At 36.9% G+C, this 15,586-nt stretch overlaps 1 protein-coding gene across 1 annotated transcript in view; it reads left to right on the top strand.

The window, feature by feature from the left end:
• Positions 1–15,586, top strand: part of MSH3 (mutS homolog 3) — a gene marked incomplete at its 3' end in the record, with an annotated part of 113,490 nt that overhangs the window by 70,116 nt on the left and 27,788 nt on the right. The window contains exons 15-19 of the mRNA XM_082013027.1: positions 1,543–1,711; positions 5,167–5,231; positions 6,547–6,663; positions 8,570–8,677; positions 12,280–12,394. Coding sequence (XP_081869153.1) covers positions 1,543–1,711; positions 5,167–5,231; positions 6,547–6,663; positions 8,570–8,677; positions 12,280–12,394 — 574 coding nt within the window. The remainder of the gene's footprint in view (positions 1–1,542; positions 1,712–5,166; positions 5,232–6,546; positions 6,664–8,569; positions 8,678–12,279; positions 12,395–15,586) is intronic.

Raw genomic sequence — 15,586 nt, forward strand, 5'->3', positions numbered from 1 at the left:
ACTTATATACATATATGTACACACACACTTGCACACACATATGTATACTGCATCATGTGTTAGTTTTATTATGTTATGTGGATAAAATCCTGTAGGGGTTTTCAAAAGCATCCTTCTGTTCCAGGGGAGTTCACGATTTTGGGTTTTGTGGGTTTTTTTAAACTGTCAACTTACAAATTTTTGGTAGGCATCGCATAGCAGTGATGGTCTTCACAGTCTGCTGCTGGCTATTAACGATCTTTTTTTCCTTGCATTCCCATGGAAACAGGTCTAATTAGCACAAAATCTTTTCTAAAAATTAGTATTTTATTGCATCTTTATTGCATCTTTGCTGTCATTTATATAATAACTGTGTCCATGTAATAGAAAAATCAAAACACAGCTTTGTGTTAACCTGTCTGGTCACTAGCTCCAGTTGTAGTTTCATTCTCAGGCAAAGGAGTGTCAGAGTAGGTAGAATATTAGACATTTCATTACTTCCATGTTTTATTACTTTCAGGTTGCTAATTACTTGCTCTCCAAATATTGGATTTCAGGGTAATTATGTAATTAAAGTTTGTATTTGCTCTAAAATACAAATGTATATTCCAATTAACTTAGGGCTGATTGCACTACTTTTTGTTGTTTGCCTGATACTTATTAGGATAAGTTAAATTTTTGTTATTTTTGATGACAGCCATATTTTTAATAGCTTGTTCAGCTTCCCAATTTGAAACATTTGAATGGCATTGTCTGTTTCAGGTTTCAGTCTTGAGCTGAGATAGTGCAGCCAAAACAATTCTGTCATTTTCTGACATTGAGATTAGAAAAGAGCATTGTTCTGCATGTATCAAAAAATTATCTGGTTAATTTTTTATTGAGAAAAGAAGGAAGCTACTCTGAGAAACTCCTGATGACATTCTGCTTTGCTGAAGGCCTGTGGGAGGGATTTTTCTTTGCAATCCTCATGAAAATCTGCTGAAATTGGCCAAATCCTACATATGTCAAAAATCTGTGTACATGTTATGGAGAAATTATCTAGAGTTTCACATTTAATCATGATAAAGATGTTGTCAGCACTTAGGATGCTCCAGGTTGGAGCAGCGATGGCCTTGCAGAATTATGGATTGAGACAGAAGGGAATGATCTTTCTTGTGCTTCCTTTTCTTGCTCTGCTCGACTGAGGGAGAGCAAACAGAAATGCGCAGGATGCACATCAGAGACAACACAAAAAATGAGTCAGCAGGGTTTGGTGTAGAAGAAAAAGTCTAATGTGGTAAGAGTAGAAAGGAACAGGAATAGATTGGTTTTGAATATCTTGCAGGGTGGCTATCTTGGTGTAGCCTCTTGGAGTTAATGTATTTTATTTTTGTAGTGTGTATGGCAGCTTTCACTAAATGTGCTGTACTATGACCAAGTAACAGAAAAGCTGTATTTAGAGGGGAATAAAGCTAGTGTGAAAAAGAAATGAGAATAACAAATAACAATACAGATGCAGCGAGTAGAATCGGGGAACTTATCTTTGGTTTTACCATTATTTTATCGTATGCTTCTTATGAATAGGACTGGAGATAAAACCCAATTGTTCAAGGACCTTACAGACTTCCCTGTCATCAGAAAGAAAAAAGAGGAGATCCTGGATGTGCTTTCTAAAATCCAATTGCATCTGCTGGACATTCGTAAACAGATTAAGAATCCTTCTGCAGAATATGTTACAGTTTCCGGTCAAGAGGTAATATGATATCTATTATGTATGACTGTACCCTTGCTTGTCTAGAAAATAGCTTTAAAGTTAGGCTTAACTAGAGCTCTCTTCATTTAGTTTGATAGTTGATGAGATCATTTGACTATAATCTTTTGTACAGCTTTAAAGAACAGTTTTGTAACGGTGTCACCTTTTTATTTAAGTCAATTACTTTAGTGATTTAAATATAATAAAAACACATTAGTGCAGTTGAATTTGGTTCAGTAATGCTTTGCTTTTCTGTATATGTAAAAACACTTGCGTACGTCCAAGGTTAATTATGTGGCTATTAAGTGCTGAAATACTCTCAGAGAACCAGGAAGCACAGCATTAGGTTAATTTGAAGAATGGTAAAGTGAGTAAGTAAGTACTTAATCAGTAAGTACTGATTAAGACTATAATTTGAAAGATGGGAGAGAAGAGGAACAGTATTAAAGAATGATAAATGTTATTTTACTTTTAATTCTTAGAAAGCGTGGTTGTGGACTGGAGCTTTTGTTTGCTAAATGTTGTGCAAGTGTGGGCAGGCCATGATCCAGCGAGCTGAGAAGTTTAGTGCAAAAAAAAAAAAAGAGACGGCAGATCCTGCCATATTTGTAGGGGAACTGAATGGAGCAGTGAGGTAGCGCTGTTCACACATACCTTTTGGAAACTGGGGAAACCAAAAAATTCGGAAAAGAAAGAAGTTAGGAAACTGAATGAGAGTTGGGAGTAAAAGAGATGAATCGGTGAGGACAGGGAAGGACGGAGCTGGAAGCAGCTCCCTGTCACGTCAAGGACCGAGGAAGCTGGGAAAGACACAGCAGGTAGCAGATGGCAATGCTGAAAGGCAGAGAGAATGTGACAAGGGGTGAATTAGAGAGCACAGCATTTCATAAAGACCTTGGGTGGATATTTTTTTTGATGGTGAAGAGGAAACATGGGGCTGAAGGGTGGGGTAGGCTGTTAGCATGGGTGCTGACGTCCAAGAGGAGGTGTGGAAGAATGCGTTTGAGTATTGTGTGAGGAAGCGAAGAGCCAGGATTTGAAAGGTTTCTCTCCAAGAGGGTGGTGTAAGAGGTTGATGATGATGTCTGTGAAGGAAAGGAGAAGAGAAAAATTGATCAAAGAGAGGACAGCATCAGAGGAAGTAGTCAGATGTGAACTGGACAGAAGAGTTTCAAAAACCACCAGTCACTATGTGCATGTTTGAGAGGAGGCCTTTGTAGCAGGGGACAGCTCAGAAACCATTGTAAGTTTCTGAGAAAACCAGAGAGATCTATCTTGGCAAATTCATGAAAGGAGCTGCAGAGGTTATGGATATCTGTTATTTAATTACACTGGGTATGAGTGTTTCAGAGACATCAAAAGAGGCAGTAGAGGAAGGGTTAGAGAAGATGATCAGTGACAAAAGGAAGGATACTAAAGGAATGGAAATAATAGAAAGGGAATTGTATGGGAGGAAGAGAGCACAGGCATAACAAGACCCTCTTTGAGTTGAGCTCTTTATTCCTCATGTGTGGTATATGCTTTTATGTTGTTGTAGCACTCTTGATAGATGTAGTATTCAAACAATTCTTCACAATAGAGCTGCGCAAAAGCCACGTTTATGGTTTGCTAGTTCTGAAAGAGAGAAAAGGTGCCAAGAAACTTTTTCTATGTATCTGTTCAGGGAACAGGCCTTGGAGAAAAAAAAGAAGAAAAAAAAAATCATACTGTTTGCTCCTTCATGTTTGCCCCCACCAAACCCATGATTATGAATACATGGCTAGATTTTCAGTCAGCCCGCAGTTATTAACCTACATTTGTAAGTTCCTGTTAAAGTTCTGATGAAGATCCAGTTGACACATACCTTTTGCAAAACACAAGGTTACACCCATATCTATCTTATCTTTGGTTTCCAGACCTCTGACGTAATTCATAGTGTGCACTAAACAGGACAGAAAGCTGCCCAGATAGTGATAGCATTGCTATTTGTTTCAGGCAGGATTTAGAAATTGCTACATTTGCCAAATGTTTCCTTTCTGCATGGCATAAGCAGTGCTTTGGGCTCAGTTTATTTAATATTGCAATTATTTATCTAATAGTGCTAAGAATTAAAGGATGAAAAAGCAAATTAAGATTGCAACCTCTGTTTGTTTCTCACTAGCCACACAAACAAACCATGCAATTGATCTAGCTGTGTTAATTTAGACTATTTTGAGTTCAGTTAGCCATCCAGCATAGACACAAATGTGGTATTATTTTCTGTCTTCCTTTTGTAAACACAGCATATTTAATTGTTTTGAGATGAAATTCAGAAAAAACTGTAATACCACATCAGCACATCAGCAACACCACTAGTGGCAGCAGCTGTTGGCTCCTTTTCAAATCTTTGCAGATCTCTGCTTCTACTCCTTTTCAGTCTTTTTGTCTCATGCGTATTATGTAATTTCAGGATTTCTACAGTACCAAATATTTTCAAGGTGTCTTATGTAAATTAAGAACTAGTGTACTATCTCCTTACTGAAGTCCTGCGCTCACGTTAGGATTATTCTTTTTGTTTGTACTTGAAGATGATTGCTTGCTATTCTGGTGAGGTGTGGAAGATTGTATCTAAATCACACTAACTGTAATGGAAAAGCTTTGTCAGATGAAAGTCTTGGGGTTTTCTGTAAGGGTGATCAGATTCTGGGTTAATCTAATCTCTGCTAGAAATTAATTTTCCAGCTGAATTCTTTTATTTGAAAATGCCTCAATTCTTTGATGTCTAGGACCTCAGGCTGGTGTTGTAAAGATAACAGACATTAATAATTTAAAATACTGCAATAAACCCATGGTGTAAATTTCACTGCACTGAGTATCTTGCCATTACTGCTGGTTTGCCCTATTCCTTCCCTTTCTGACACCAAGCTGATCCAAACTTAAAACAAGGTGCTGTACATAACAGTGCTAGCATTTGAGATTTTGAGCTCTTGTCTGTGAAATTTTGTAGGTTACTGTGGCTCAGTATGAATCACTGATCCCTAGGCAGGAAGACACATCCCATTGATAAGGGGTAGCCTCAGTACAGGTGGTATATAGTGTAGAGTCCATGTAAATGCTGAATCCTCTACAAGGCCCAGTCAGGATCAGGTAAGCAAGACTGACTTACTAGCTTTAGTCTGGTTTTGGCTGCATAAGAGGGAAATGAAGAGAGTGTGTTAGTGGGTGAAGGAAGAGAAGGGTAGACATGGGGCAGCAGCATGGTAGTGCACACAAAGAGCTCAGGATGGGAGTTGTTCTTGTGGCAGAAAATGTGTATGTCGTAACCCTCACTTCTGGGGGAAAAAGAATATTAGCTTCTGGTCTGGTCTGCTCAGGTCTCTTCAGGCTGAATGTGGTTTTCCTCTGATGTGTGCAGATTTATTGATACATGATGATTATGGTTCTGTAGTCTTCCTAATGTCCCATGATGTATAATAGTACATTTCTGTTTATTTTAGTTTATGATAGAAGTCAAGAATTCCCATAAATCATCTGTGCCATCTGACTGGGTTATGGTTAGTAGGTATGTGAAATATCTTTGAAGTTTGTTCTATTTTAATATATAAGGGAAAAAAAAGTGATATTTTGGTATTACAATTAATTACATACCCATTCTCATTGCTCCATGTGTTTGATTGTGTTTTGGTTGTGGTTTGTTTGTTTGTTTTAAACCATAATTGTTATGTTAATTTATTGCCGTAATAAATTTTGCCTAAAAGCAAACAAAACCAAGCTAAAAAGCTGGAGTTCTTAAAAAGTTTCCTTTTACATGGTAGATCCTTAATGCACTATATTACTTGCTTAGTCTTTCAAAGTACGTGTACTGGTATCAAAACTATAGTCTTGATTCAGCTGGGCCTGTAGTTTGTAGATACAAATATTTCATAAAATCTTGATTGCTCTTATTTTATTCAGAAAGGTAAAGGTAGCTGTGGAAATACCCATGCATCTCAATAAACTTAGTGTATTTAAAATGTAATTTTACTTATTCATACAGACAACTTTTACTTGCTTTGGTACTTAGTGTTACGGAAGCATGATTTTAGATACTTCTGGATACTTTTTCCAATATGTGAAACAGAGATGCAATAAATTATGTAGTTGGCTTTTTTCACTCATTTGTTTAAGGTATTCAACCTGTGTAGATGATAAATGTTATGATGTGTGAGCACAGACATCTTACACCTGAAATAGGCAGAATCAAGGTGAATTCTGAAGTGATGTTTTATTCACTTGTGCAAGAATTCAGTATTAAAAATCCACAGATTAGACAGAATTAAGATGATGAAGAACATATTACAATTAATCTGGATTTTGTAAAAGAATGCCTGAGAATGCCAAAGTGAGTCCTTAATGAAAATAAATAAATAAACAAATAGCAACTGCCCCAAATGGAAACTAGCATTAGCATCCCTGCAAGACAGTCTATATTTGCTAAGGTTATTTCAGGCTTATCAAGAATTTTTCCACTTCGAAGTGAATTTTTTTTCTCCCGAGTTCATTGTATACGCCATCAGTCAAAGAAAAGCCATCCATTTGCACAGCGTATTGCTGAACAGAATTTTGTGAAATACATGAACTTCGGTGATATGTGCGACATTGTGAAAAACTTTTCAAAAGCTACCTGAATGGGCAGTGGTGCAGTAACTGATCACTTTATTCATGTTGAAGATCATTGGAACCAATAGAGTTGGTACCACAATAAAAAACATTTTTTTTTTAACATCCATTTTCAAGGCTCACAGAGAGTGAGAAAATTAGTCCAATTTTGCATGTAGATGGTGTAACTGATTGCTTAGTAACCTTGATTTCCTATTTGGCTTTTCTCTGTCTTCCAGCACAAAAGCTGTCAGCCGTTTCCACTCTCCTTTTATTATAGAAAATTACAGACATCTGAATCAGCTCCGGGAGCAGCTAGTCCTTGACTGCAGTGCTGAATGGCTAAATTTTTTAGAGTAAGTTTATAAAATAGAGTAATTTATTTTAATTTTTTGTTTGTTTTATTTTATTTATTTTATTTTTACTATACGAACAGAAAAAGAAAGATGTTTATCTTAAAAAAAAGTTGATAATTCAATTATGTTGCCTACAGCAACTTTAAAGATAGTAAATTAAAATATTGTTCTTAAATTTAAAGTATTTGAAGGCAAGACCTTTGCAGACTGAGTCCTGAGACCAGCAGTGATGTCTCTAGATTTTAAAATTCTGATTATTATACACTATTAAATATATAAAGTAGATGTCAAAATTTGAAAACTAGCATCACTGCATTGAGAACCTGAAAGTATGACTGACTGTAAATGAGTGAAACTAAATCTAATAGTTTTATTATTGAAGTATAATGTAGGTGAAATGAAAAAAGAATTTATTATACAAGCTAACCAAATTCACTTTTAGTATTAATAGAAATACAGCATGCCTTCACTGTTAGGTGTGCCATTACTAAAAAAAAAAAAAAAAAAATTAAATACAATTGCCGAATCGCAGTGTTACTTACAGTTTTTGAGTTGGGAGCGTTCAAGGTGTTTGGGCAGTTGCTTGGGTGAGTGTCATTCTCTGTAGCCCTATATTTTGTTTGCTAACTCTGTGACTGAGTGTTAGTCTGGTTGCTAGGAAGTAATGGGAGTGTTACTGTCCCTCACAACTGGCATGGAAGATCTGTTTGTCTCAGATCAGAGTTTTGAATGCAATTATCTTCAAAACAGGAGTTTAAAAAATTTTCCTCAAACTTCTGAATTCCTTTGATTTTTCAGGTGTCTCGTTATCAATTATTTTTTTACTTCCATGAATTGCAGACCCACTGAAATTGTTTCTTGTGTCATGCAATGATAATTGGCTCACTTTCACTTGTGCTTTTTTCCTTGCTGCAAAAACTTAACAAGATACTTCTGAAGTTCTCTCACTTGACATAGTTGATGCCAAGGTTGCCTCCTAGTAGGAACGCAGCAGTTACATAAATTTGGTAGAAGCTAGAAAAACATTTGAGTTTGCTCTTGTCCAGTGTTGCCTTTGCAATACTAAAAAAATAATTCTGTTAAATAATATTTTGTCACTGTGCTACCTGTGTAAGTTTGAGTAGAACTATTTTAAACTTTCTTCACTTAGATCTGCTGCTTTTCATGTTCCCTTTGCTGTTTTCAATGGTGTTCTATGATAGCAGCATACAACAAGGAAAGATTGTGTGTAGGAAAGTGCTTTCCTTACCCACACCTCCATTTATTTATTAAATTTTGCTCCTGTAACTGATTTTATAGTCCATGTTGTATCTTTGAGACTAAAAGAGGAAAAAAATTCTTGAGGACTAGAGAATAAACTCTACTGAAAACTGTGTTCTCCTGGTAATGACATTATTGTATTGGGGGAAGCAATACCATAAACAAAAAACGAATTCCTGAATTTTCTGTTGTAGATACCGTATTTTATTGAAATTGTAGACAACTCCTCTGTCAAGGCACTTTTAGTTTATTTTGTTTGACTGTAACTTTTCATTGAAATGAATTGGTAGTTGAGATTCAGTTGCTACTGTGATAAACAGTGGCATTTTTACCGACTTCATTTAGGCAGCAGGGATCAACTGCAGACCTTTATATGCTATCTAAGGAATTTCATTTTGCCTGCTTTTTTGTGCTTAAAAATAATTCACTGTTACAATGGAAGCATGAAGTCCGTCTTGATTAAGATTGTGTCCTCATATTGTAAGTTAATACACTGCTGGGAGATTTGAATTCAGAATAATTTAAAGACCATATGAACCCTGTGAGAAGCATGCATGGGGTATATTTTGACAGTACATTTGTATCTGTATGAAATTATGTTTTTCCTCTTCTGTTCCTCCTGTTATTTTTCCCTGTTTTGGTATAGCCATTTTAGTGAACATTATCACCCTGTGTCTAAAGCGATTGGTCACCTAGCAACTATCGACTGTCTGTTCTCATTGGCTCAGGTGGCTAAACAAGGAGACTACTGCAGGTAATCAATTTTTAATTTTTATTTAGGGTTTTATAGGGAATTATAAGAGAGTATTTTAAATAAATTTGTTTTTAATATGTGTGCTACAATAAAATGCATTATTAAAATTGTTTTGAGTAGTTTCAACTTAAACTGATTTTGCAAAGCAACACTTCTGGCCTTAGTGCAAATCTGTAAACATTGCAGTTCAAATTTGACATCTAATGTTTGTCTGTCTGTTGTTTGACCTGAGCCTAGTAGATGATATCTCATATACATATGAATATATGTTGGACTTTGCATGGAAATTTTTTGTCCTTTTTTTTTTTTTTCCTCCTCAGCAAGGTCTGAATTTATAATGTCTTTCTAATACTTAAGATTCTAGGGTGTATGAGGGATGTTTCAAAGATCTATTTCAGGTAAATAATAGGTCAATATTAGTGCCAGCTTCCACAGCAGTGATGATGCCTCACCTAAGATTACATGTTAGATCTGATGAGCTGTGCACCTCCTTCTACCCAAGATCCACACATGCACACTGGGCACTGCAGCCTGGGGCTCTGGTGGTGCCAAGGCTGTCCACCTTTGCTCCCTGCAGAGGGTAGACATGAACCCTCAAGTTCTGCTTCCCCAGAGGCTGGTCCAGAGCTGGTTTCTCAGCACATACATCTTGCAGCTCAGGTCTTCTTCCCCCTCATGAGCTCACATCTCTTGCACCCACACAGAGACAGTCAGTCTCACTGGGGTGCCTTCCTCCATGCTGTGAGGTCCCTGTCCCCAGAGGCATTGGGGCACTCACTGAGCCACTGCTTCAGCCTGCTGAGTGCTGTCCTACAGGCCAGCGCTTAGTGTCCAGAGACGTTTACTGTGGACACCCCTAAGGGCTGTTGGTTTCCAGTCCTCAGCCATTCCCTCTGCCAGACAGTCCACATACTCTCTCTTTTGAAACGTGGCGTCTGTAACTTTCTAAATGTAGTCACTGTGGGACTGCACTGCAAGTGCTTGGCCAGTTGCTTAGGAATAACCATATGAATTAGTAACATTTGAGACCTGTAGAAATACAGCAAATCATGTATTAAATGTATGTGGATGAAGGGAAATCAACTTACATATGCTTCTGCTTTTACACAGCATTAAAGAGAATATTGATCACTTCTGAACTCTTGGGATCTCTCAAAATCTCTTTGAAAGTAATTGCTCACTTATTTTTGTATACTCAGATGAGAAAACAAACTGAAATCTGATTAATTCACTGTGCAGAGTTTAAATAATTCACTGAATTTTAAAGAGTGGCTTAGAGCTTATAAACTGGCAGGAAGGAGACTTCTCAGTGAAACTTCAGCTGCAGGGAAGGTGTCAATAATTAATTTTGGAGGGCAACTGAAGGGAAGATGGGACTTTCGTGTTAACTAATTTAAGTATTTCAGAGGAATGTTTTTTTACTAAGTGAGGATTGTTTCATATCACCCTACCTGAGGCACATAAATGAGTTGTGAAGTGTTCCACACAGTTGTTGGAGAGAGGTAAGCACCTCTTACAGTTCTGACATGTCTTGGGACCCCTGTGTTGGGAAATTCATCCTTTACATGGGCAATGTACAACATCAGGGCTGTGAGGCAGCAAAGTGAGATGCCTAAAGATGATGATGTAGGTAGCCCAGAGATCTGATGTTTGAGTATCCACTCTGCAGGCTGAGACTTTGTTTAACTTTAAGGCATGCTGCTGAAAAGGTAATACATGACTAAAGGATGTGTTATGCATTCCAGACCAATTTACTTTTTAAATTTTTTTTTTTCCCACCTCTCTTACTGCATGACACATATTTGATTGTGGGAACACAGGGTAGGGAAGACTTTTTGAATGACTGTGGCTGAGGCCCTACTTCTGCTGGCCCCATTGTCTCAAACCAGAACAGGCAGTCAGTAAGGCTTACGGCATCCTGAAACCACATCCTATCTCTGAATTACGTGGAAGGAGGCTCAAGAAGTTAAAAAAAGGGATTTATGTCCAGAGATGAGAGCAGAAGTATAAAATGGCAAATGGATCTGTTGTCTCCCTCTCTTCAATGTAATGTGGAGAGGTACAGGAGGAAGTGCTTCTAAGGTATGTGCTCCTCCCTTCTCAGACCACCACATTACAGCTCTAAAGAACTTACCCATCCAGCAAATAGAGGGTGAAACTTCCTTTCTTTGTCCCCAAGGCCTAAAACTTTGTCTGTATTGGTTTCATCTCAGCTATACAACTGCTAGAAATATCTTCATGCTAAAAAAACCACACCATTATTAGCTTGCACCTCTTTCCCCAGTGCTTTGTGATCCTAATATGCCATTTATTTATCTCTATTTTCCTTTCAAATTGCATCATCATTCTTCAACCCAAGAAAAATCACACTCCCCCCATCTTGTCTTCCCTCTAAAGTCCACCCAAATTGTTAGTTAATTTTCAGTCAAAAAATTCTGCGGCTTTGTTCCAATATTCTGTTTTTTCTCAGCTACTGCCACTTTCCTAAGTTATCGCTCTGATTTCAGAGTGATTGTACTTCTAGTGTAGGAAAATGTTGCTGAGACATGAAACCACATTTATGTCTGCACTGAATGCTGCACTTCAGTTTACAATGAAAAAGTAAACCTAGGTTGCAGAGAAGAAAAAGAAATCATAGTCATAATCCAACGGAACATGCTTCTTTTGCATTTTTTTGTTCTGTGAAGAACACACAGCTCGTGGAGATGGAGCTTTTCAGACATGGAGATACGTAACGTAGAATTATACATGTAGTAGTATATACACGTTATATTAGTTAGTAGTGTATATACATGTTATATTAGTAGACATGTAGACAAATGTGTAGCTAAGGTAGCTAAGCTAATGTAGCTAAGCATTTGAGACAAAACTTTTTACATGGTTTGGAGATGAGAGAAAAAAACTAAGTAGTATTGAGCGGGTTTGCATATTAATTTCTAAAAAGGTACTGTCATTCCAGTGTTTCAACTTAGTAAGATTTTCCATAGACAGTTATCGTTTGATGACTTTTGTACATGTTTGGGAGTTGCTGTCAGTTAAGAGAGCTGCTAATGTTTATAGGAGACTTACAGCTCTATCATGATTACAACTTTGATTTGTATAGTTTAATGTGTTATCAGTCATAATATACATAGTTGGACAGCTCCAGTTAAGACTTAATGCAGTTACAAGCTGAACCACTTCATCAGCAAGATCATTCTGAGAATATGAAATGTATCTGCAAAAGGTGGCACTTTGCAGAAGTTGGTTCAGTGGTGAGAATAAAGCAGACTGTCTTCCAATTTCTGGGGTTTGCTTATTGATTGTTCGTTTTTAGTTCTTCATAGCTCTTTCAAATACACATAAATGACTGAAAACATTCCCTAGGTAATGAAAAGATTCAGGGAATACTCTAGAATGTCTTTATCCAATCTGCTAATATTTTTTATGACTGGATAAAACCAAAGAAGTCTTTAGAAATATTTGATAGCTGTAATTTTTGTAATTTGTATTTTTTCAACAAAAATCTGCATCATAGATGACCATCCTGCACACTTCAGTTACAGTAGTTCTAAATAATCAGTTACAATAAACATTGAAATTAATGTCTCTTCCTTTTGCAGACCGACTGTGCAGGATAATCGGCGAGAAATAATTATAAAAAATGGGAGGCACCCTGTGATTGATGTGCTACTGGGAGAACAGGATCAGTATGTTCCAAATACCACTAACCTTTCAGTAAGTACTGAGATACTGTTTGAGCTTCAAAATCATTCAAGGGAAGTAATCTGGGATATGCTTCTTTGCCAGGAAATTAAAATGAATAATTTAATCATACAATTGTCTGCTTGGTTGCATTTCCGAGAGATATTGCTAGACTTGATCACATCTGTTTTGTCCTTTTTCTGGTATCTGTAGCCAGACACTCTCTTCATAACCTTGTTCTGTCTTAATGGCATAAAGAAAAGAAAGGTGACATCAAAATTAGGAAAATGAAAGTTTTAAATGGTTGCTTTTGAAAAACAAATTAATAATTACAGGTTTTTTAACAGTGTCATCAAAAGTCTAACTTTACCTCAAATTTGTGGAGTTTTTTAAAATACAAAGTAGCAACAACTTAAGTTTCTGTGTAACACTTTACAGGCTCAGTTTTCCAGATTAATTCTAAGATAGCTCAGATTTTTTTAGGTATTTCTCTAGTATGTGTTTTCCTTTCTTTCTGGACGTATTAACTTCGTACAGCCTTTCTTAATCTGACAATGCAGGCTTGGAGCCCTGACTCTTCACTACGTAGTATCAAGTACATGCTCTGTAAGAAGCATGTTGTAAGCATTAGTTGTAAGAAGCCTATCGTATTAACATACGATAACGATCCCCCACATGTAGCTTGCAGACTGTATGTTACCCATAAGTCTCCCTCTGGCTGTTGTTTTCTGCAATAGAGAATGATGTTGAGAAGTAATAAGTCTATTACTTGCTTGGTATTGTCATCAAGAGGTCAAAGAAAGTGGGGGCACAACTTCTTAACATTTTCTGTGCAATATTACCTAAATTGTATAACCTAAATTACCAAAAATTGCTATAAGTATGCAATTACCATAGGTAGGAAACATTGCTGTATTTTATTTCACATATGTGTTTCTGATAAGCATATGTTAGTTTGTTTCCTCCTTTTTTTTCTGAAGACCTAAAATCCGTCTTTTAAATTACATGTCCTTTTGACATTTTTGTTAAATATTTACCTATCGGTATCTGTTTTGAAATACTACATTTCTATTCTTAATGAATTTAAAAAATGTGCTTGCAACTTAACTCTGAATACATAACTGCCTTTTCATAGGGTAAATATGTAAAAGATATGAAACAGGTGTCCATGTAGAGCACTGCTATGATAAATACCATTCAAATTTGTATGTATTTCTCTGGAAATATTTTTAAAGGCTGTTCTATACTGAACAATGATACAGATATTGTACAGTACTTCAGGGAATGTTTTCAAAATTATTTGTCAGCTCCAAACAAGTGACAGATGGCACTTACAAAAAATTCAGCATTTCATTGAGTAATCATCATGCACTTTGCCCTGTTAGTTCCATTCTTATGTTGGCTTTCCAAATACTGAATATTACAAAATCAAGTCATCATGGTAGAACACTTTTGCCTCTACTGTTGGTTTGAGTTTTCTCCTTTTTTTAAGAGGTGAGTGGGAACCCAGTTTATGAAAATGCCTCTACTTTTAAACTGGTGTGTTTAAATCACCAGGAGGATACGTCTCCTGTCATGTTTTCAGCTGAAATGTTGTCAAATATCTAACTTTAGGAAAAGCTTTCTTGCAGTGTCCTGAAATAAACATCTTATTCTTCTGTTCTCCCTCTCCTCCCCAAAGATTCATGGATTCTTTTAGTACTTTTAACTTCAGCCATAAATTCCAGTAAGATGTTAGCTTATGGCTGCATGCAATTGTAAGGGCAGATGGGTTCTCTGGTCTGATGTTACAGCATATGTTCTTTCTGAAAGCTGGCTTTGCAGTCCAGCCACCAGTCTCACAACATGGTTGGAGGGACCCTGGAGCGATACCAAACACATGCAAGAGATTTGTGGATTTTAACAGATGAACTCATTCTGGTTTTAAGTATCTATAAATTCTGTTGTGTTGAGCCAAATGGCGGTCCTGATGAAGTTTTAGTAGCAGTATTGAAACTGTACCTTAGAGACTAAAATGTTATGAATTTTGTTCCCATATAGTCATATGCATTTTATTACCTCCATCCTTTATTACTGATAATGGCATTTTCTGGGTTTTGACTTTACTGCAACTTCCTTATGGGCAGGGTTTTCTTAGCAAAAGCTAAACAGCTTTTCACATATAATAAATACTGATTGCATGTACCTTCTGTATGATCTGGATTATGACATAAGCGACAGTCCTATATGAATTTTATTTGCCTCCCTATTAAGAGAATGAAAGCCCAATCAAAATATGAATCTGTAAATATCACGATCTTTATTCTGTGGAGATGTATTGTTGTTGTCACAGTGCCTGATCAGTTCCAAGTTTCCTAAGTAGTGTGGCTAATGTTCATTATGCACAACTTGTCCTTTCTTATATGCCTCCCTCCCATGGGGCAGTGGAATAGGCTGACTTTCAGTTAGTTCATCAGTTGTTGGATTTCATTGCATGTACCCAGTGGAAGGGAAAAGTCTAGTTGTCTGAAATCCTTGCTTAACTTAATTTCCTAGTCTTGATTCAGACTATAAGAAAGCCTTATAGATTCATTGATGAGTTTTAATTTATATTAGCAATTGTCTTGGACCAGAGGAAGACAGTTTTATTCTGGAGCCACAGGCACGTAGCAGTACCACAGGGAGTCTTACAGCTGAGACAAGCTCTTGCATCTGATTTCATTTTCCATAGGATTTCAGTGGTTAGATACACTGATCAATCAGAGACTGGATACAGTCTGCTCACAATATCTGTGTTGCAGTCAAGTATTGCCAAACTTGGCAATGTCTTGATTTCTTCTTGTAGCCAGTTTGTTTGAATGTGCGTATGTTGTACCAAGGCAAGCAATTATGAATGGGTGTAAAAATCTAGGTCAGGTCTTCGTCTGCCAGATCTTCTCCCCATTTGGCAATGAGAACTCTAACTGGAGAGGAATGCAGATCACGACCAAATTAGGACAGCACTGGCTATGCTGAAAGCTGATTAGTTTCTCCCTTTCTCCAAGGAAAATTGCATAGAAGGTTCTTGGAGTGCTTTCTTGGCTCCTTGATGGAGAAAGGGAGAGTTCCTCCTCACTCTGTCCGTTCTGCTCAAGAGTAATGAAAGTTGATTACGATGCTTTTCTCTCACCAGCCTGGAGAGGTCCTAGGAAGATTTTTCCATATGAGGCTTCATAAAATCTTGAAAAATGAATGCAATGAGTTTAA

This window comes from Phaethon aethereus (assembly GCF_964289735.1).
Source record: "Phaethon aethereus genome assembly, chromosome: Z".
Taxonomy (NCBI): Eukaryota; Metazoa; Chordata; class Aves; order Phaethontiformes; family Phaethontidae; genus Phaethon; species Phaethon aethereus.